The sequence below is a fragment of the Pleurodeles waltl genome, chromosome 3_1 (genome assembly GCF_031143425.1).
Source record: "Pleurodeles waltl isolate 20211129_DDA chromosome 3_1, aPleWal1.hap1.20221129, whole genome shotgun sequence".
Lineage (NCBI taxonomy): Eukaryota > Metazoa > Chordata > Amphibia > Caudata > Salamandridae > Pleurodeles > Pleurodeles waltl.
Window position 1 is genome coordinate 2,006,088,174 of NC_090440.1, and position 24,446 is coordinate 2,006,112,619.

Consider the following 24,446-nt stretch of genomic DNA (forward strand, 5'->3'; position numbering starts at 1 on the left):
CCAGAACTTATGGAACTGGCAAGGGAAGTTGGTGTCAACAGTCCTAAGGATCATCTGGCAGCTTTGCCATCCACAAATGTCTCTAGAATAAGTTTGGCTTCTCCCCAAAAAGTCTGGACCCATCAAAGGCCATGTACAATAGAGACACATGTACATCACCCGAAAATCCAGTATATCCCATCTATGAAGGCCTCTTCAAGACCACGGTTATACCAAACAGACCTGCCAATTCAATCTGTAGTATCCACACCAGCACAAAACACAAACCTTTCTGTATTCTGTCTGTCATGGACTGTTTTTGTCAAGGAGGCTCTGAGATCTTTGCTGACCACCGGCAAGACCTCACTGAACATGCCCCAGTGAGCATATGTGGATCTGTCCAACACGTTTATAGCATTTAAGGACCTCAGGGCCAAACTCACAGATGAAAAGTTCTCTTGCAGAATGCATCCACTTGTTTGGGGCGGGTCATAAAACAGTTAGGATTAACATTACTGGTGGAAACCTGCACAATAGATTCTCAGGTATAGGGTGTTTAGTTAAAAAATAAGGGCCGTAGGGTGCAGGTCTATATCCACAGGCTACTTGTCTTCTAACAGGTGGGCAGGAACACTGTTCGAATGGCTCAGAGGTTGTGGCCCAGGCTGAAAAATCCCTGTGACAACATCAGACATTGTTTCAATGACAAACAACTGCAATTCTACCACCTCAGCTGCCCTCCTGACCACCTGCGCAAAAAAATCACTTTCTTGTGTTGTTGGCCCATGTGGTGAGACAAGCTCAGTTTCAGGGGATGTGTTCAACCCACTAGCATTTTGTAGGTCTAGGTATAATGAACCAGGGTAATGAGTAGGGAGCAGAGCATCTCTCTACAATTACTCAGCAGTATCTTGAGGGACTCGATCTGGATCTTCTACAGGGTCAGAGTTCGAACCAAAAAAAGAATACATTCCCTGCTGGCAGATGTGTTGCGTAGAGGTGTCTGCTTCGAATAAAGCTGAATGACAACCATTTGCGCTTCTGTAATCTCTAAACAGCAAATCGTTTGGGCTTGGGCTAATATTGTTTCGGGATCAGACATAGGTGGCAGTACCAGGTCATCCATTGGTGGTGTCCATGTGGTAGAAACCAGCATAGCCTGGAAAAGGTGTGGAAGACTTTACTGCAACCAATATGGACCTGGGAATCGGGCCCATGGGGCTAACAGAATCGAGGGAGCACCCCACCAGCTAACAGCATTTAAGGAGCATCCCATCAGCAGTAATCCAACAACGGGACCCTGCAGCTCCTTGTGGCCCAAAGACATACTTCAAAGGCCTGGTATAGCACTGAATATTTGCAGCATGGCCTCTCTGAAGGTAGCAATCTGCTGCAGGGTCGACAACGGCTCCAGAAATTCAGGCATACAGGAATCAACTGAGAAACTGGTTCTGAAGTAGGGGAGGTCGAAAGGGTACGATGTTCATCTCGGCACCCCAATGCTTTATCTGTAGAACTAGAGAGCCAGGATGGGTCCCACTTCGTCTTTTTATGCATGCGTTTAGACTTAGACTTACCAGGGACTTTGAGCAGAGAGTCTGGGGGAGCGCCCTCATGACTGGGCCTGAGATCGAACCAGGACTTGGAGCAGGAACAGGACTCGTGCTTAGACGACAACCTCTTTTTGTGTTATGCGGAGCAGGGCATCACAATCCCAGATTGCCACTGGGTGCTTAAGGGTGCACTTGTCACACAACCTAGAGCCATGGATAAAGCCCAAACATCTGAGACACACCTCATGTGGATCCTCCCGACATCTGCTTCCTAAAGTTGTGTTAAGGTTTGAAGCCTATAGTTTTTGAAGGTGACATGGTTCTCTAGCACACTCCTTAGGGGGTCATCAGAAAATCGGCAAAACTAGGGAGCAGAGCTCCTAATCTGTGTCAGAAGGCGCAGGGATGGCACTTATATTTGGTTCCACTCAGTCACTTCAGGGATGCAAAATGCAGACCTGCCAGTGCACAGAAACACTGCTGTGAAGTTTTCCAGATCCAGTCTGGTACCTGTGGAATAATTTAAAGGTGAGAAAGCTGCAGTTGGAAGGAACCATCAGAAAAAGTAGAACTGACTTATCGGCTTGCCTTTATGTGCTATTTATCTCTTTTAACTTATTAATACTTTTACAGATAATCCATATGCCAAACTACATTCTTGAACACATCGCATCAGGTCTTCTATGTTCAGATTCTTAATACAGCTAGACATCTTCTCATATACAAGCATTCCTAGTTAGTGGTTCTGTAAAAGATGTAAATACTAAGAGGGATAATAGACAACCCAGTCTTTTTCCTCTGTAATTATACTTTGTTTTCAACCTCAGGATAGGGGCATGGCTAATGGCTCTATCTATCTAAAGTCATAAAGCCATGCAACCAGGGCCAATATAAAGTAGCCTTCTATGATAGATGCTATGTAAAAAAAGACAGTGGTTTACCTCCGGTCACCCAACACCCTGCAGCATGCTTTCCCCACAAAATGGCACCCTCTTAAAGCTGGACACACTACTGAGTGAGATGCATCTCATGGATGATTACTGTTGCACATTTCGCTCCCAAACCACTTGTAGGTCCCCAAAAGCTCCGCTATCTGTTCCCTGATCACAGCTCAATACTACTGTGACGCCACTGGTCCAAGCTGCAGATCCTTAGTAATGTGAGTAAAGGTCACAATAACTATGACTGCCCAAGTAAGGTTAAGGCTTCTTAGAACCAAAAAGGTAGCCAATAAGAACACCAACTCACACTAAGCCGAGGGTCAGATCTCTGCCAGTACAGCACTAGTCACAGCAGATTTCCTCAGGAGGCATCCGTAAGGATATGGACAGGTAGTCAACTGCCATATTGTGCTGGATAAGTACATTTCAAATTTAGTTTAGTCTGGTGGAGCATCATGAGGATATGGCAAGCAGTGACCATTCTTGTCACATCTCAAAACAATATATGTTCTTAATAGCAATATTAATAATTTTCCTTCACCCACAGTGCTTAGTTTAAGGGAACACATTTTGAAATTTCCCAAAATAAGTGCTATGTATACAAATAAATATTTCAAACACACCTTGTAAAACTTAATTAATCATCATTATGTCCTTCCTTCTCTTTTCTGCCATAGTTAACTGTGGTTGTTCAGTCTGCTTTTACGCAAATTGCAGGCACCATCATGGTCATTTTGACTTTGGCGGTAGAAACCGCCTACCGACGCGGTGATGGCCACCAAAATACTGCCACTGCAGCTACCATCCATCCACCATATTATGAACACTGCTGGCCTTCTGCCAGTAGAAGGGTGGAAATCCAACAGTGTTCATGGTGGCAGACGGTGGTTAGGTGGAGCTGCTACCACCAGCACTTTCATGCCAGTAGAACGTCGCCAGCAGTATCATGACCTGTGATATTGCCTGGCGTTGTTCTGCTGGCGGGGCGCTGTTGGCGGTAGCAGCGCCCTTTCCCGTTCCCTGCTGGAAGACCTCCTCGACAAAGGTAAGTTGGGCGTCCGACAAGGGAGAGGGGTGGGAGGGTGGGGGGTGGTGTGTGTGTCTGAGTGTGTGCATGAATGTGTGAGTGAGTGTGTGAATGCGTCTGTGTGTGTTGTTTGCGTGGCTGTATGCGTGTGAGTGAATGCGTGTAAGAATGGTGAAGTGAGTGCATGTCTGCATGTCAGTGTGATTGTGTATAAGAATGTGTGCGAGCATTTCTGGAAGTATGCGCGTATGCCAGTGTGTATGAATGCATGTATGCCAGTGTGAGTGATTGGGTGTATGCGTGGTGGGTGTCTGTGGGTGTGTGCGTGTATGGGAGGTGAGTGAGAGGATCGGAGGGGGTGGGGGTGTGTGTTTGGATCAGGGGGGTAGGGATGTGTTTGGATCGGGGGCAGGAAGATGTGTGTTTGGATCAGAAGGGGTGGGGGTTGTTTGGACTGGAGGGGGCGGGGGGAGTGTGTTTGGATCGGGGTGGGGGTGTATGTGAATTTCAGGGTGGGGGGTTAGTGTGTGTATGGGGGTGGGGCTTTGGATGGGGGGGTGTCAGGTGTGTGTTGGGGGGAGCCGCCTACCGGTGACAGAGACGGAATTCCCTGTCACCGGGAGGGCCTACCGCCATGGTTTTCGTGACGTTGCTAACACCACGAAAACCATGGTGGTAGGCAGGCTCATGATGCCACCGGCGGTACTGTGCCGGCCGCTGGGCTGGAGATTAATATCTCCGGCCCAGAGGCTGATACTGCCATGGCGCTGCAGCCAACCCGCCATTCTCATAATGTGGCAGTAGGTACTGCCAGCCTGTTGGCGGTACTACTGCCACATTTACACTCACTGCCGGGGTCATAATGACCCCCCATATTTTCTCTAAGCTAAAGATAGCATGTTTACTTGCCACCTGTACTTTGAATTATCACTTTTTGATAACAACTACCACTAAATTTGAGTCAACCAGGTCCTTTGGTCTGAGAGGCGGCATAGCAAGGAATAGCAATGGGCTCCTGGTTCATCTATGTTTTTGTGGTGTAGTTCCAAGACTTCAGATGTTACGACTGTATGGCAAGACAGCTGACTGTGTGCCAAGACAGCTGCTGTTTTCATCTGAAATATAGTTTTACGATGTATCACTCTCTTTTGTGGTCTGATCAATCCTTTTTGCTGCTTGCACAGTGTGTTGCCTTTATCTCGATGTATCTAGGACTGTAATCGTGATAGGGAAAATATTCCACTTTCTTTTTAAACTGCTCCTCCGAACTAGAATTTCTTGTCAGATATCCTAGGGTGTTCTTTTATATTGATCTAGTTACATGATAATGCTAAACTGGAGAAACGCAAGGACATTTTCACTTCTGACAAGTAGCTCCAAATCATTGGTATGGAACAATAATAGACTCAACCAACCTTCCTGCAGTAAACTTCCAGGATCAGGGGATGAGTAGTGCAGGAAACTGGGTTTTTGACTTGGGTGGTGGGGGGGGGGGGGGGGGGGGGAGGATTGAAACACCACAATCCTTGTCAGGGTGAAACACAAAAGTCACTAAATTAACTTCTGCTTTATCCTTTGGTAGCTTGGTGTGAAAGCAGGGAGGCTTAACTGAGAGACAAAGTGTAATGTATTTGTGCAGCCCAATCAGTAATAAAGTGAGAATACAACAAAAGAAAATACCCACACCAATTTAGAAAAATAGAGTGAAATTTGATAAATAGTCCAAAAAGAAAAAATCCAATCAATAGAACGGAGACATGCAATTAAAAAAGAATAAGTAAAAATAATGCCAAGAAGCGGACAGTGCTAACTGTGGGTATCTAGTCCCACTACATTGGGACAAAGTCACAAGTTCAGGCCAACCGCAATAGAGTGCAGGCCAGGTACGCAGCCAGGTTAGTCCCACAGAAAAAGTTACCTTCTCAAAGTCTGCAGCACAGAGTTCAAAAACTTCAGGATTTCCCATGAGGAGCTCAACTTATGCCAGCCAACGGACCGGGACTTCTTGGAGATCAGGAACTCACACCAGCAGAGGCCAGCAGAGCTCAGGCAGGTCCAAGTGCAGGTCCAGGTGAGTCCATATCCCGGCCCAGGCAGGTCCACTTGCAGGTTCAGGAAGGTCCACTTGCAGGTTCATGCAGGCCCACTTGCAGCAGGCCTGCAAACCAGTTGCAGAGAGGATTCTGTAGCTTGTTGTGCCTCTGTTGCTTGCTCAGAACAGGTCAGCCAACTGACCCGTGGGGTCACTCGGGTAGCCCCGGGTTCATGGAGATAGTCCTCTCTCCTTCACACAGCAAGGCAGGCCTCAAGAGGCAGGAAAGTCCTCTGAGAAATTATTTTTATAGCTGGTAGCATTGAAGAGGAAGAAACTTCTACAGTCCCACCCACCCCCAACAGATGGTTCTGGAATTTCCTTTCTCCCTGCCTAGCATGGAAGGCGTGTGGGGTGACGGAAGGCTAGTTTGAAGTTCTTTGTGGGTGTGCTGAGGCAGCTCCTTTGATATGTAGGCAGGGTAGAGAACAGCTCAGCCCCCCCCCCCCATTATGGCAGGATGGCCCATCCTCCCAACACCTAGCCCCCTTTTGTTTCACTATCTGGGAAGAATACACAAGGGCCAACTGACACTTTAATCACACTCATGTGACCCATAACAGGGGCTACATACACCAAATAGTCAGGAGAAGACAACATCAACTTTCTAAAAGTGGCTTTTTAGAATTAAGAAGATTTTAAATTACAATCATTTAGAGACCAAAATTGACCTTTCTACCTGTTCCCAAACAAACATTATCAATTGTTAAATGTAATAAGGTAACCCAATGTTAACCCATAGGAGAGGTAGGGTTCACAGTAGTGAAGAATGTGGGAGTCTTTCACTACCAGGACACGTAAGACTTGAATGTATATGGTCCAACTTTTTAAAGACACTGCACCCTGCCCTATGGAGTATTGATGGCTTAACTTAGGGGTGACTTATATGTATTAAAAAGTGAGGTGTATTCCTTATAAAAGGTTTATATTGCCAGGTCAAAATGACAGTTTAAAATTGCATACAGGCTGCAACGGCAGGCCTGAGACACGTCTTAAAAGTTTACTTATGTGGGTGGAACAACAAGTACTACAGGTCCACTAGCACTGGGAGGCCTTTGGGTAGCAATGCGCTCTATAAATCCTCATAACATAACACTAGCAGCATATCATTTATAGAGCCTGGGTACATGGTGTACCACTTTAGAAGAGACTTAAAAAACAAATTACATGTATGAATCAGGTGTAGGACAATTTTATAATGTTTTAAGGAGTAAGCACAAGCACTTTAACACTGGTTAGCAGTGGTAAGGTGTATAGAGTCCTAAAGCCAACAAAAAGGAATCCAGAAAACAGGAGGGGTGAATGTAAAAATGTTTGGAGCTGACTCTGGTCCAAAAGTCAGGATGAGCAGATGCAATTTATTGTTGGCTATCCCCAGCTTTTTACCATAAATGGCATTCGTAAACTAAATTAAACACCTGACAGAAGTTAAATAAAGCTGTGTAGAGCGAGACCTTCTTTCTAAGTATCTCTTGGGCAAGTACTTGAAGTTATATGCTTGTTTAATGGATGAAAGGCAAGCTCTAAAAAAAATTCTTTACAGATCATTCATTCACAGGGGCGGCTCATCCGTTTTAGCGGAGGAGCATCACCCGCCTGCTCAGTCAGGCAGGCAGTAGCAAATAAAATGATATTAGAAGAATGCTATTATCATTTTATTTGCCGCTGTCTGACAGCTTGGAAAGTAGGGCGGGCCTAGCCATAGGAAGGAGTAGTGGGCACTGTAAAGTGCGCATGTCTGTTTGGCCTGCCGTCTCAGGCTGGCCAAACAGACATGCGCACTTACATTTCTCAAACCTGGCTGTGTTGCACAGAAATGGCACAGGCTCCCTGTGTCTGAGCGAGTGTCAGACCAGCCCACACAGGCCAATCCTGACACTGCTCTCATGCTAGCTTTAGCATGAGAGCAGAGCCAGAATTGGGAGCCTGTGGTGACTGCTGGGAAGAGATGAAGCGACCAGCAGCAGGATATGGAGCAGCGCAGGATGGAGCAGCAGGTTTTGTTTATACCCCTCACTTCCATTCTATTCCCCCACCCCAACCATCCCACCACCCTTGATTGGCAGTAGCCGCCACTGTTCTTTCATTAATCCAGCCACAGATCTGTCCTAGTAGAGGATTTGCCATGTTTTGCATCTACATCAATCAATAATTGTTATGCAGGAGAATGGATTGCTCAACGTCTCCCTTCTCATAAAAAAGAACCACTAAATAGTGCAATCCCAATTAAGCAGAGTAATCGTCAAAACTCCATTCCAAGAGAACACCTCTAAACCAGCTCACTACCAGATCTTTCAGGGCTCCATTGCTTACTTAGTCACACCAGGTTTTTCATTTTCACTGCTCTTTGTGGAAGTTAGTAAATCCTTCGAGAAAATGAATGGGTACTGACCAACTGATATTATATACAAATTTCAATCTTATTTGTTCTAGAGGCAATACAATTATTTGTTAATTAAACACTGCGGGCGCCTCTGCCGTGCACAGACCACACAGAAGGGGCCCTGTTCTGTGACAAAATACATGAAATGTATGTTTTTTTTTAATTTTAAACAATTATTTGAAAGCGTGACTGAAGCAAATGTGAGCGTGTCTATGCATCATTTGGAGAAGCGTTTGTATTTTCTTTGAGCTGGCTTCATTTTGAAAAGGATTTATTTGTTTATAAACAGTTGCTTACATTTGCAGCAAACCCTTCCGGGAGGGGGAGTGGCTCAGAGGAGTCTATAATCACGAGCACAAGAGACAGCTGGTCCGTGAACTTGATTGAACCACATTTAAGTAATCACGAAAGGGGGGGGTTATTTGTACATTAATTAAGTAAAACGTCAAGAAAGGCGCAACTGGAAAGGTCAATTTGTTTGAAAAGCGTATTTAAAACAAGCACTAAAGCAAAGAGGGGAGTACAAACAAATGGCATCTTTTAAATTCATCTTCGAAGACTGTCAAAGATTAGTCCTTGGTTGGGACTGAAAAGCCATAAAAGAGGAAGAAAGCAGCAGCAGACTGAAGAAGTTTGTGGGTGGCCTGTTTACAATGTCACCAGCTTTTCTGGTCTATTATAGCAATTGCTGACTGAGAGGCAAGAACAGCAAAGCTCTTTCTTTTTCACTGCTCCGCAGTCACATTTTTTCAAGCTGGCTCCATAAGACTTTGTATAATAAACTTGTCTTTGGTGTCCACATTAGGGTTGTCTCAACATGCCCACAAGAACATGGTCACATCCTATTTTTGAGCCACAGAGTGTTTGAAAGAATAGCATCAATCGCAGATCAAGTGGTCTTTAACGTCATTCAGGATACAAGATATAAATGCTGTATGGTGATAGCCATCCACATATAACATCATATTGCAGGAGCAATGGCCAAACTGAATTATAGGAACAACGACGCACTGTTGCCAAGTGATACCATGTTGTCTGTATGGAAGATATTTCCCTGCTGCCTTGTCCAACTGTCCCACTGTGCTGTTTTTCCACTTCCCCCAGTGTTATATGTTCTCATTTGTGTTTGTGTATGGTCACCAGTAATCCATGGAGCCACTTGAACACCCATTCCAGTGCTCATTACTAAAACCCTTGTTGCTCCTTAGAAATAGCGAAATTTTGAAACTACTCACACCATTTCTCTTAAGGGGGTACCCCTCTCAACACTCTTATTGAGAGGTTCTGTCTGGCTGTAGCTCATGTTTTTGGGCGGGCGTGTAGTGTTTTTGCCCCTACCTCGGTAAGTGAAGGGACACTGGAAACCCTTTTTATCGCTTTAGCTGTAAATAATCGCAAACATGTACGAGATATGCAAAACTGAGGATGGATGCTGCAACAGGAAAAAAGGGTTGGCCCACCCTCACTTCTGTTGTGCATCCCAGCCAGAAAACTACCAGGAGAAGCAGATGCTCTTCTGCCACACAAACTTCAGAGGAGTGAAATTATTTTTCTCCTATATCACTCCTCCCTTACGTATACTGCTAGAAACATTGCTTTTTCAGCAACTATTGAATAACATGGAACATACTAACGTCCTTAATTCTTATAATGCTGGGTTTTGCCAGAGGTGAAGAACAGAACTCATGATTTCAATCGACCTAAGAAGACTGATGGATACCAGAGATCCAGAACCCTGTGGTCTCCTGGTCCTCCAGGCAGCCTGTGAAAGAACAGACCATAGCACCCTTATCACTGGACTCACAGAAACCGGAAATAATTGCATAGCCCTGTCTTGGCTAAAATATGTTTCCATCCATCAACAAGTGGCATCTCTTGCTTCTTTCTCTCCTCAACCCAGAAAAATGTATTGTGGCATGAAGCACAGATCTAGTTAGTCACCGTTACTTTTCAACATATACCTGTATCCTTTAGCACATCTACTGCATCACATGGAAACAAAATTGTTCGTATATTTTGATGACACACAATTCGTTGTTGGTGTGTTAACTCATTCAAGCCCCTATAATAAGATAGACTATATTGAAAGTCTGTCAGTCATTGGCTGATGGATATCAATAAACTTTCTGATACTCAACCTCATAAAAACAGAGTTGACATCCCCGATAGTAACCATAGATGACACTCAGTTATGGATCCTTCTCTCCTTACTTCTGCTATTATACTTAATCTTGGCATATGTATTTAATCCACCTTAGGAATCGCATGCCAGGTCTCATTAATCATCAAAACTTGCTCCTTTCATTTGAAAACGCCACATTATTTTGCCTTCCCTAGAAAAAAGACCTTAGAATTCATGTGGTCAGCTCAGTGATTCAATCCAGAATTGATGGATATGCTCGCTTCTTATCAGCCCCCCCCCCCAAAAAAAAGTATCTAATTTCTCCAACTGATACAAAACTTGGCTGTGCGTCTTCTAAGCGGTCTAAAAAAACATGAGTCAACCTCTACGACTTTAAGGAAACTTGAAGAGTACCTGTTCATAAAAGGATTGTCTTTAAGGCGAGGACATACGTCCTTAAAGCTCTTTACACAAAAACACCTGAGCTCTTGGCAAAAAATATGCACATGGTAGAACCTCTCTTGGCAACTATGTTGAGACCAAATATTTCTCTACAGCTGACTTAAGTTTGTAAAATAACATACAACATACAGAGATAGAGCTTTTTTGTATTGCAGCTGCCAAAATCTGAAATAACCTACCTCTCCAAAGTCAATCAGTATTGAACCGTTTCAGGGAATCCCTTAAGACATACATTATTAATCCGAAAGCTTCAATCATGGCGCCCTTTCTGCCTTTCAGTCTCTTGGTGCCAATAAGCCTCTGGTGTACGATGCGCTTTATACATTTCCTAACCATAACCAAATGCAACCATATTAAGAAACCTTTAACAAAGCTCACTGCACCAGAACTTGTTCATGAAAACTGAATGCAGGTTGCACATGTGTACAGCACGTTTGACATTACATTTTGTACAAGCCATTAAGATCGTGATGAGCTTTGTGAAAACGGGTCTTTGCAAGCTTGCATACAGTGGAGCAGCATGATTAGCTTAGGTAGACAAGTATTTTATTAACATTAATTGGTATAAAGAAGACAGTTTTTCTCATCATGTATACCGGGTACCTACCTATGTGTGGCGTTGGCAAGATTCGGGCAGCACGAACTGGGCCATATCGGACAGACAATAGCTCTTGAGCTTCACCACTGATCTATAGGACATACAATTGAAGAGTTGTGTTAATGTTATTTGTTGCTGGCAATTTAGAAGCCCACTTTGAAAACATAAGGAGAAACCAATGTTGCTGTTAGTTCCTGTGAGATGACACGACTTGCTGCTTAGTAAAGTACAATGATGATAAAATACTATCTGCTCCTTTGAAAGGTATTCCTCACTTAGCTCTTTGGTCTTCTCTTTCTCTTGTGAAGACAGAAGACCAGCCTACAAATCTGTGCTGAGTTATGACACCCTTCTTTCATCCCATTTATTAACCATCTATTTTCTCCCCATTTTATTTTATTCTGCAAGAAAGCCTTGTGTTAATTTAACTAATTAAGGTATACAAAAAAGTGATGGATGGAATGCTTGAATTAATCTCAGCCACTGGTAAGTACTCAGGCCGCATCCCAGTCCATCATTATTTTGCACACCATGCCACCTCAGTTTGGACCCAGCTATATGCAAATAATTATTGATCCTTCTCCAATGGGAACAGTCCAGTCTGAACTGCCAGGACAGGGCCTCCTCGAACTGGAACACAAGCAACCTAGGAACTCACAGTGCAGAAAATAAAAACGAACTGCCTGCCACCCTGCTGGGCATGATAAGATAGTGCATGACAAATGTTCTTAAAAATGTGTTTTGCATACTGGGTGTATTAATTTAATTGGTGCACCATTTTTTTTTTTTATACCAGGTTACATATTCTAGTTAAGTGGTATTTCTTCGCCAAATGTACTAGTACGTTTACATTTTGGCTAAAGGGAAAATAGTAACTGGTGTTGTTCGGCATGTTTCCTTTTTGTAAACTGGGCTGGGAAGCATGGAAAATTATCTCTATAATTTTTGTTCCAGGATCTCGAACATCCATGAAGATATTCCAACTTTTAGGAATATCAAAGAAAATTCCACAATGAAGAACTAATTTTTTTACTTCAAGATAGTTGTGTTCACTGCTTAATTTGAGCTGGTGGTTGCTGGTGCAGGGCACCGGCACTTATTTCTGAGGGCAGCACTTAGTTTTCTGCATCAGGTATTTACTGCGAGCAAAAGACACAAATGTGAAAGTAGGAGGAAGAGAAAGACAGAAAAGTGTCACAAAGGGAGAAAGCAGAAAGCTGCAGGAGTGAGCTGAAGAAACAGGGAGTGGCTGTAAATGGACTAAAGAGGCCTGAGATGGCTTTCGGATTACGCTGCCTCAGTATTCAGTGCTCACACATTTAAATGCAGCAGTTGTGTGTTTCAGGGGAGTGTTTTGGGCATTGGTACGTTTTTATTAACAAATTAAGAAATGGTTGTGTTGGTCAAAATCCAGTCTGTGAGTCACAATTAGCCATGTTAAGGCCTTTGCATGAGGATTTCCTTTTAATTAACTAAAAAACCTTTTGTGCATTCTCCTTGTAATATAAACAACTTCCTCATCACAATGTGACAGGACAAGAACAACTTTTATTTGACAGTGTAAGAGCATGATCCTCTGACTCGTTAACCTCACACAGTCACAACAATTTGTTTGTTGGTACTCTTATGCAATTTTCCAGAAATATTATTGTTCTGGTAGATAAAAAAATCTTATATTATTGTAGGGGGCTTAGGTTAGCTCCCAGAGTAAACTACACAAACAGCTCGTACGCGGGGGCTCTAAGAAAATCCTATAAGAACTTAAGGGAGCAAAAACATATGGTATGGTGTGGGTGGTTGCTGGTTGATAATATCACTAAAAGGTGGATGCAAACTACACTGACTGAAGGTAGAATACATTTACAGGTCCTCTACCTCATTCTTAAAGTCCAAGGTAAACATGCCCCTGTACTTGAGAGATGGGCTTAAATCTCTACAGAAACCATTTCTTCTGTCAACGCCAAACTCCATATTGAAGGAAAGAATAACATTTTTCCTTGTTAACGACATACTCTTTGAATTCCTTTCCTATTTTGCATTCACTAAGAAACAAGCTTCTACAATTGAGTTCAGCAAAGGTCTACCTCCTTTATTTCTTCTCGTGCAAAGTCCCTTTCCACAGGCACTTAAGGAGCACTCTGTAGCACAATTTGTACAGTGCTCTTTAATAGTGGTCACAATGAAATTCACACTTTTCAAATCACACATATACATGGCGGAATGCTCCATCTTTCTTCTGTCTGTGAAACCCGACCCCAAAAAATCCAGTTTTCAACTTCATACACCTCCAACACTGAAAGTGCATCATGCGTGGCCCACCAACACTCACTACGTGATGCAGCAGCCATCGCAGACACTATCACAACCAACAACCTAGACGCACATCGAAGAAACCTGGTTCACTCCTACCTTTACACAAATCCTCACCTTCATTGTCTAATCAAATCACACCACTCAATACATTGACTGGATCGGCAAGTTGTAATTTTTAGTCACCCACAAGTGCTCCTGGCCACGTGCACTACAAGGTCAGACCTGTTGTCTCCGTGGAGATCCACACCTGGGATTTTCTCCCTACTCAGCTGCAAAAACGCCCACCTTCCTCTCTGTCTATAGAGCTCTGAGCACCAATAAAGCCTTCATCAGAGAAATTACAGGACTCTTCTCTTCCACCAGCATCATCAATTATTAATATATATGTTTGCCCCCGGTGCGGAAAACGGGTATGATTTCTACCACGAGGTGTGGCATTATATGGAGATAAGGGACCTATGGGTGAGAGTCGTGGAACTGATAGAGAAGGTTACTGGGCAGGGTTAGAGCCTAACCCAGCTGTGTGTTTGCTGGGTCGCCAGAGCAGACCCAAAAAGACCGAAACAACTGTGTAGGTTCATTGACTTGGCTTTGGTGCTGGCTAAATGTGAAACAGCCATGAACTGGAAGGGAAAAGGGGTGTCAAGTATAGCTCATGGTCGAGGGAGGATGAAAGGTGGAGCAAGACCAAGGTGGTGGCAATAATTGCACATCACAGAAGGGGGTGGAGCTTTGGTTCTATCACTAACTGGGATGTGCTAGTGATTGCTTTAGCTGCCAAATCAAAAACTAGGCAATCTTACGCCCCTATCGTTTTTGCAAGATCTCCATTGAAAGGGTGTTTAAAGAGATAAGATTATAGTGATGCTCACGAAGAACGTCTTGAGAATGGTACTGGTGGTTTATGCGTACTAGAGTGTCCTGAGCAATTTTGTATACCTCTGTCTGTAAGTCATATACCTCCTACATGTCTGAGAATTACAGTTCTTGCTTTTCTATGAAGTGCTGAAAGACCAACCAGGGCTTGAAGGTTGGAATATTGAGTTTTGGAGCCTATATTGACATTCAGTATTTAACAGCACAATACAGGCTGATCTGTTCTTGTATTACCACTATAATCAGTAGAAAGCAACTTGGAAAAAATACAACATGCTTCTAGAAGATTCCAACTTCCTATAAAACCTGAAGACCAAGAAAATGAAAACACATTGTCTGATAGAGGAACCAGACTCATGGAATGAAAATCTTCTAACAGTAATAACTCTGCTCTACCATAAGGGAATGGCAACTCAGAGTTGTTTGAAAGAATACTAAGCCTTAGGACCCGATTCACAAAGGTATTTTCAATCATAAATGTATGTTTACAGGTGAAAACGTCTTCGTATACACCAGCCACAAATTTACAAAAGGATTCCTGGTAGACCACGAGTAAAGAGATATCTGCAGAAGTAAATTAAGCACAATGAGTGGAAAGTGGATTTCAAGGCATGGTTAGCCTTGTAAATTTGTGAATACCCACAAACATGCAAACTTGAATGCATTCACAAACTAAAATCTAACTTTTTTACACCATAGAAATCACCGGATACTTACTCCAGCCAAGGGTTGGAATGATTTTCCATCCAAAACCGGGATCCAAGAAATGGGAACAAATCACTCCCAGCTTTGCTGGAGCTGGTGAAGGGCTTTCTCCACAAGGAAAAATGTTTTTTGTCCACACATATTAAAAAAAGGAAAAAGAAATATGCTTGTGCATATTCAGATGCTCAAAATATGTTTTTAAAAAATCATGACAGGCCCAATAGTATACCTGGAACCCTGCGTGTAAAGCAGTTTTCAGGCATATTATTACAACTATTTCTAAAGTGAAAAAATGAATTCAACTCTGTTCTCACTATCACTCCTTTCTTTGTGAATTTGGCCCTATGTTTTTAAATGCACATCATAGTGCCCTAAAAAATTGACGGCACATTGATAGTAATTTCATCATTTCCATCTCTTCAGTTAGTACTTCGTGATCTCATGGAATAACAAATTCTAAGAACTCCAATTGTGATAAACCATTTCATCTAAACAGGTTAATCAACATTTTTAAGGTCAATGGCATTTGCTACTTGGTAGAAGCCAAATACAGAACGCATTTTTTTCCAAACTTAACTTATAAAAGTTTTTTTTTAAGAGCCTGGATATATTTCCATCAATCTTGAAAATGGGCTCCCCTCTATTGTTTCTTTTCAAGTATTTCATAGATTCTATTTGATTGACTCACTTCCCTTCCCACATACGGTCACTTGGTGACATTTAGATTTTCTTTGTAAATTGTTGTATGGGTGTCACCTCACCAGCCTCCCCCAAACCTCGTCCCCCCCCACCCCCCCAAATCGGCACTTTCCTCTTTCAACTTTTTTTTTCTACTCACACATTACTTCACCTCATGGGTTTTCTTTTATTATTATTTCTTTTTCCACAGAATTTCTATCAGACTATTGGCTTCACTGGATTCGGCAAATCTTTGGATTTGCAAGTGCTAAAACCCCATTTTGAATGCACTAAACACATTTAATAATTTGGAAAACATTTTCTACATCGTTAACTGGTTTAGGAAACTATTAGGAATCGCTATATGGAACGGGCGTGTTAATGCGTTTCTTTCAAATACTGATTTCTTGTGGTATGTATAAATACATTGTGACTGAAATATGGCAACAAAACATTATTTTACCATAAACTCAAAGAAGGCGGTAAGCCATTCTCAAATGGGAAGTGGTCCCCATGGGACCCCTTTCCCTTTGTGAATGTTGGCAAAAATGTTTTTAGGAGTAGGCCTAACCCTGAAAAAGGTTGGTCTAATTTTTCATTTTAAAACGTGTCCCAGTTTCCTTTTTGGGAAATGGGCTACATTGTGGAAAGAAAAGCTTTACTTAGAAGCAATCACAGACACGGTGATCTGCTGACCTTAGCCGGTATTCATTCCTGTGAAAGTGGTTAATCACAGTGGGTCGCAATTTGTGACCTACATCATGAATATTGATAGGTAGGTTGAATTGCGACCCACAACGATTTTGTATTTTGTCAACTGACCTATTAGTACATAGATCAATATGCAAAATACCACTGTGCTCGTTAGAAGTCAGTGAGCGAACTGCAACCACTTTTACCAAATCCATTTTAGTACCTCCCAAATAAGAAATCATAAATTGTGAATTATTAGTTGTGTTTTACGATTTCTTATTTGAAATCTTTGTGCACGAGGCTCTCTGTTTCATATATGTAGGGAACACGAAAGTGCCCTAAACAATTGATGGATTGGTAAAAATTCAAATATTTCCGCCCCTTCAGTCATCATGTCAACAATTAAGCTTTTTGGGGTAGAAGTCCTAACACTGAAGCTGTACATAAATATGGAAACATTTATGTAGTTTGATAATGCAAATTTTAAACGGAAAATACAATTTCGGCTCTCATATACAACACCAGGGAGTACTAGGCGAACTGCTGTAAAATAAAAGTTTGAAAGACATCAGTTTTAAAAAGTTGTTCAAGAAGTGAAATATTTGTCAACAAAATGCTTGAAAATTGAATGACTGTAGTTAGGATGCAGGAGAAAGCGTAAGGGTCAAGGTAGAGTGGAGGGAGGAGCCTGTTGCAGATTCATGGTCACAGCTGGGTTTAGAGTTGTGGTATGGAGAGGGTTTATGAAAGTTACACATTTTGTATACAAGCAGTTTGTTGCTTACTTTCAGGGTACATGCACTGGAACACGATGTGTCTCCCTCTGTAAAATTCTATCAAACTAAAAGTATCTTCTAAAATTAAATATTACACTCAAACCTCGAAGCAATTTAAGCACATTAAAAGCATTCTTTGGGAGCTTGTTGCAGCTAAGTTTCCAGGAGTAACATTATTGTTGGAGGAACAAAAAAAAAGACCTGCCTGGTACAGGCGACCTTGTGTGAGAACTCGGCTAGTATCCAACAATTTAAGAAAACATATTTCACGAAAAGTCAGAATTCTACATGAAAAACGAGCAACTGCGAACCATAACTGTCAGCCTGGAAGTAAACTCTTCTGCTTTCAGAGACTGTAGCTCCCACTGGAAATCAACCCTTTTTCCCCAACACAATACGTTTCCAATCCTGGGAGGAGGCCACTTGTGCTCTTGTAGGACGTGGTCTGGAATGTCTGCTTCTGCTTGCAGGTCACATACCCCTGTCTGCTCGCCAAGCATACAGAACTCAACTACTTAAATTGACGTAAAGGTCTCGAAATTGAAAAACAGTTCGAAAGGTTCAAAGTCTACCAGGTGAAACAGCTGCTGGTCCCAATTACACAGATTTGAGGAAAGCATCTCTATTTGTCTTGGCGTGCTGCGGATGTGATGACGGCGCACCTTTCTCGGTTAGCGGCACTTTATTCACGCAGGTTCACTCAACTACTGAGGGACAGAACCTCCAACTGTACGCCATGTGTTTTCCACACTGCAGCCATCTGAAAGATAGATAAATGATCTTGCCCAATGCACGCTAATCTGGGGTGTGCGATGCTGAGAAATCTCACAGCAGTCTTGCACATTTCAGAGCTAAAGGCTTGCAAACTGAAAACAAGTAAAATAATGCTCTTGCCTCCTAAAAATATTCTGACTAAGAGTATTCTAATAGGTAGGGACCCTGCCAGAGAAGTAAAAAGTCATCCATTACAGAAAAAATAGAAATCATTTCAGGATCAAAGATAATGGAAGAAGCATTTACTGACGCCAAATTAGTGATTTATTTTTTACGAAAAACGAAGGCATTGGCACACTAAGCATTTCCAATGCCAGAAACCCCTCCAGTGTTGTCAAAAGTCCTGTAAACAAAGCATAATTGAATCACACAACAGTTCTGGGTAAAAATTGTAAACTGCGCATTTAAAACAAAAATATGGTGGATGATCTGTGTTTGAGGGCTTTTCTTAGATTATATATAGCCCAGGTTATATCTACAGATTCTATTAAAGCCAGAACAAATTCAATAAAATGTCCTAAAAAACAGAATACCAGAATGACTGCAAAATATATGTTACAAAAATAGGTTAATCCATAAAATTCAACCAAGGATTAATCTAAAGGTATGTTTAACAACATATGGATAGAATTAGATTGAGTGGTTACATCAAAATTTATTTGTAAGCAGGTGTTTGTCAAGGTAGCAAATACATTCATAGGGCCTCATTAGGACATTGGCGGTCTAACAGCCTGAAGGAGAAGACCACCATATTATGACCATGGCAGTATTTCCAACAGAATACCGCCAGTGTGATCTAGTGGTCCCAGGCCGGCAAAGACCATGTTTCGGCCGGACAGATTACAAGATTGCACACCGCCAAGGTTTCCGGCGCGGCCGCACCACATGGAAACCCAGGTGGAAACTAAATGTATAAAAGGTGACACTCACCTTCAGAAAGCCATACTCGTCCAGAGCTGCCATGGAGCCAGAAATACACATCTTCTTGCTGCTCCTGTTCACCCAGAGCCACCGGAATCAGTGCCGAAGACGACAGGAGCCTTAAGTACACACACTTACCTGTCACTGATGTAAATTGTGAAAGTACTTATCCACACACAACACACCCATCGGGAACGGGTGGTAAAAGAGACACACATAGGTAACCTGACACTGACACGCACACTTACAGACAGCCACATACACACACACTACTGCTATCACACACACACACACACACACACATCAATAACACACACATACTCCCAAACACACAGCACCGGCACAGTCACACACAACAACACAAACCAACACTACAACACCACAACCGCAACACCATCAGTGCATTGTCAGGCACACACAATACACACTACCCACTGACAAATCACACATACAACAAAACGTACCACCAACAGGGAACAAACACACACAATCACACAACCATACAACGTAGCATTCCACATTCCCAGCAAATACACATCACAACATATCTGACATACCATTCACTAAACAAGCACACAGTCAAAGCACATGAAGCCACAAAATACTGCAACAAACATGTCAACACAAACACCACTCAATGCCATGACAACAAAACGTCCCCAACATACACATGGCCATCGTACAACACACACCCATCACTGAAGGACAAATGCACTGCACACAACCTTACATGCCGCTCAGACAAAACAGGTAGCACAAGCACCACTTACACACATATAGTCACATTCAAACAATGTCAGCCATTTTCAAATATGTCCTAAGTAAAGAAATCCAGGACAAATATGTAACGTTGAAACCAACAACTGGTTGTTCCTCATATTTATTAATATTTGGAACAAATATAATAATGTCCAAGGCCACAGGCCAGTCCAATTTTAAATAGTGCAACATGCACTTCATGCACATCTTGGAGCCTCGAACTTGACTCCTGACTGCCATGTAACCTCCACAGGTAGGGGCATCAAGGGGGCAGACAGGCACCTCCGGGATTGGTGGGGTGGGGGTTGGGCTTTGGTTTGGGAGGGGATCCTTTGGCATTGGGTGTGGGAGGGGGGCTTAGGTCTGGCTTGGGGGATGGTTGGGTTCTCTTGGGGGGGGGGGGGCAGACTTCTTGGCAGGGAGAGGGCATGGGTACTTGCAGGGGCCTAGGGGAGGTCTTGGAGGTTGAAGGGACAGTCCTGGGTAGGGAAACAGAGGGAAGAGGAGTAGTGAAAAGGTCAAAACATGAAAGGAACACTTTTTTGACACATGGGGACTGTCCTCAGAAGGGGGTTTGGGAGTGGAGGGTGAGGGTGTGGTTGTCTGATCTCTCCTTGTGGTTGTTGTGGGTGCGTGTGTGTGAGAGGTATGCATGCAGGTGGTGGGTGTCTGTTGGGTGGGTGAGTTAGTGAATGCATTTATGTATACAGAACTGTGGGGGGTGGAGGTGCTGGGGGATGCGTTTGGGTGGGTGACTTTCTGCTGGGGTGGTGACTGCAGGTATGGTCGATGTGCTGCATGAAGGAATGTCAGTGGGCCTGATGTCTGCAGATGTGGTGACTGGAGTGGATGTCTGAGGGTCTGCTGTGGTGCTGCCTGTGGGTAGGATAGGTGTAGTGGCTGGATCTGTGAATGTTGGTGTGGTATCTGCAGGTGTGGCAGGTCTGCTGTCTGTGATGCTGGGGGAGTCAGGGCAGGTTGTGACTGTTGATGTGTGTGCAGGTGTATGTTGCTCGTGTGCATGTCGGTAGTATGTCTTGTGGTGCTTGTGTTTGTCTGAGCTACCCTTGGATGTTGAGGTGGATGCATGCTTGTCTGTCTGTGTGCTTTGGTTGGGTCATGGAAGAAGGGTTTGGGATGAGGAAGGTGGAGGGGAGACGGAAGACAAAGGGTGACTGGCTGCCATCAGTGTGGAGGCCAGAGCCTGAAAGGATATCTGTAGGCCAGCAAGTGCACAGTGAATGCCCTCCAGGAATGCATTACTCTGTTGGATTTGAGTTGCCAGTCCCTGGATGGCATTCACGATGGTCAACTGTCCAACAGGGATCGACCTCAGGAAGCCCATAGCCTCCTCACTGAGGGCAGCAGGGCTGACAGGGGCAGAGGTGCCTGCGGTAAAGGAGACATCCACCCCCTTGGGTCCGCCACCACCAGGGAGTGTCCACTGGAGGATTCCGATGATAAACACGTGGATCCTGTGTCCCCCCTTGCAATACCCTCACCCTCTGGGCCACTGGGTCCCTCGGTGTCAGTGGTCTCAGCACTCCGGGTCCCATGGCCGGCAGCTTCCCCACTCGGCTGTGCCCAGTCTCTTTCACCTGCCGATGCTGAGGCACAGAAAGAGATAGAGAGAGGGTCTTCAATTTTTTCACACACACATACATTACAACATTGACAACAGTAGCAAAACATATTTGTCAAATAAAGCCCCAGATAGAAACCATTCACTGTCCACATCATGGCACAACACAATACTTCCAACTTTCACACATGAACACAGTCTCACCCGAGTCATAAGCCAACCATCTGACCACTACATCAGCATCCCATCAATTCAGCTGTAACTCAAATGCATCATCCACAACATCCGCTACATCTCAAATCTATCCCCATACAGATCATCTCTGTCCATCATCAAATCAGTGTAAGGAAATGCAGTTGACTGATAACATAATATCATACCTACCCATAACTCCACACCTGCTCAGTCGATCACCAGTAGTCATGTTCCATGAAAGTAAAATCATCTCACTTCAAATATGACACAGCATGTTGATCTCCAATTACATGCCTAACTGATCATTCTGTACACAACTTATGGAATGGCAAAGACCTCAGATGAAGACACTACATGTTGCATTTCCATGGAGTGTGCATCACAAAATGACATAGCATGTCATCAAAACATCTATCTAAATACTAGGAAAAGATACCTTTGGAGTTTCTGCACCGACTAATCTGATACTTTGTCACATAGACAACAATTCTATGCACTGCAATAGGGGCTTTCCTAGCACACAGGATACATCCACAGACAACCACAGGGAGCATCATAACACCAACAATACAATGGACAAAAAACAATGTGCATGAAGGGCTCATAGCATCCCACCTTACATGCTGATTAGAAACCTCTACATGACAAATATCTGAACACCTACATCACTAACAACTGTCCAGACATGGGATTCCTACAACCTTAGTACATAACTAAGACTTACACAACTGATTACTCATGTACCCATGAATGACACATACACCTAGAGTCAAGCAAAGAGAATGACAACATATCCCAGAACCCCAATAGGTGTATGTGAAATGTGACACCTGCTACACCATTTAGTCAGGCGGAAATGTGCAGAGTCATACCCAACATCGTCCAAACAGCCTCAGATTTGCTATAGTAAGTCTGGGAAAATAAAGGCTTCAACATCAAATCAGGCACGAAGTACCAATTGACAAACGATATAGGCAGCAAATAGCATATGTTGCATTTATATAGGTATGGTATTGCACTGTATTACATGGGTCAAGGAATCATCAGCCTAGCCACTTACCTTCTCTACACCAAATACATTAGGATGAATGAAAGGTATATGTACACATGCCAATGTACCACCATGAAATGTCAATGTCTTATTGTCACCATGATATTCACATTGTAGGATGTCCACCTTTATCACACTTCACATTTCCCAATGTATGAATATGACATGACAATGGGGACACCTTCTCAAACCTCATAGGATTTGTTGTAACTTGGCCTTATCAAAAGCCTAATTGGGATGACAGCCTCACTTGAAGTGTCCAGCTATTACAGGACACAGGATTACTTGGCCCTGTTACACATCTGTCAGACCCAATGTTGCACATAGAGCAGATCCAGTGGAATAGGAGTTGTCAGAGACCAAAGAGCTATACAACTAACCATTTGGGTAAATGGACTTGGGAACACTAGGTGGGAAGGATGACACAGCAGGTTACATATATGAATGGCTGGGTAGAGTCACATATATGGCACATTCACATGTGCATCTCCACATGGTCATAATATTTGGTAGACAAAGGGGAACAGTGTGTTCCCATGCACAACACAATGGCCACATCTGTGTATGTATGTTGGCAACTGTTGTACCATGTCTTCCTAGTAGTCACCATACCTCTTGCACTTAGCACATCGTCACAGCTGTGCTACCTAGGCATCATACACTAAACTATCAGTGGCAAGTTCATGCGTTCTACCAGTACCTACCCCCTTGTGGCTGCTGTGCTGCCCTCAAATGCCCATCTACCTCATCGTGGGCCACCACCAAAATGCGGGCCATTAGGGAGGTCAAGGTTCGATGGGCACCCCTCCCTCGTTGGAAGGACATCCCCAGTTGGGCCTCTGCGGTCTTCAGGGCCCAGCATCTCAGGTCCTCACACCGCTACCTACAGTGGGTACTCCATCGGCTATGGAACCCCAGGGTCTGTACTTCCTTGGCGATGGCACACCAAATTCCCTTCTTCTGATGGGCGTTGACCTGCATGGATGACAAAACGAAAAAGTCATGTCCACATGCACCATACAAATAGTAGTGGATAGTACACTTCAGTGAAAGCAAGTAGGCTATCAATCCCATCCTCTCAACTCACACACATGTACAAATTATCATCTCTATGCATCAAAAAGCTTCACTATTTCACATTTCAGCTACCCCATCATTCACCACACCTATCACACATTGGTATTGCATTGGACTCACCTTCTCCTCTGGTGCGCCATATAGGTGTCCAAACAGGGGTAGGACCTCCTCCACTAGATTTTTCAGCTCCTCAGGGGTGAAGACTGGGGCCCTAGCACCTGCAGGACGTGGTATGATAGCTTCCAGAGGCAGTACACAGCAGCTCAGGTAGTGGAGGTCTTGCTGGCAGCAGTGTCAGGAGTCAAGTGAGCAATACCGCAGAAGATGGCAGACACGTCCGCGACTTAAATGTCAGTCACTGCCGGCAGGCATCGCCATTGGCCCAAGTCCACCAAAGGCAGCAATGTCTTCCAATGGCACTTTCCACCGCGGTAGTGACCGCATACCACCACAACGACTTCCACCAGCGGATTTAGGTCATTTCCATGTGTCCAGTACAGTAGGTCAAGCGGGTGCCATTTTAAGCACATCACTTGTATGGAAGTTTTATCATCTGTGTCATTAACTATACCCCAAAGTTCTGCCTAAATGTTTAGTTGTCAAATTGTGCATCAGTGCAGTAAATGCTGTGCTACTGGAGATAACAATGTACACCTACTCGGATGTTCCCATGTGCCTTGCAAAATTTGAGAATGTGAAACAATATATGTAAGACATGTCAAATCGGTTGGACTTACAACCATGTACAGAACCAGATGAATCTCTACCTGTAGTTAAATAGTTAATTAGGGGAATGAGCACCAAGGAAAGTCTCCTCGGGTTCATACCTTTGTGCTGTACTGTAGATATCTTTGTAACCGAGCTAGACAGCAGATATGTGTGAGTTGTG

General features: G+C 43.5%; 1 protein-coding gene across 2 annotated transcripts in view; it reads right to left on the minus strand.

The window, feature by feature from the left end:
* BCAS3 (BCAS3 microtubule associated cell migration factor) overlaps nucleotides 1-24,446 on the minus strand; it is a 2,570,631-nt gene that overhangs the window by 2,421,907 nt on the left and 124,278 nt on the right. For both annotated transcript variants that reach the window (XM_069226456.1, XM_069226455.1), the window contains exon 7: nucleotides 11,167-11,248. In XM_069226456.1, the coding sequence (XP_069082557.1) occupies nucleotides 11,167-11,248 (82 nt within the window). The remainder of the gene's footprint in view (nucleotides 1-11,166; nucleotides 11,249-24,446) is intronic.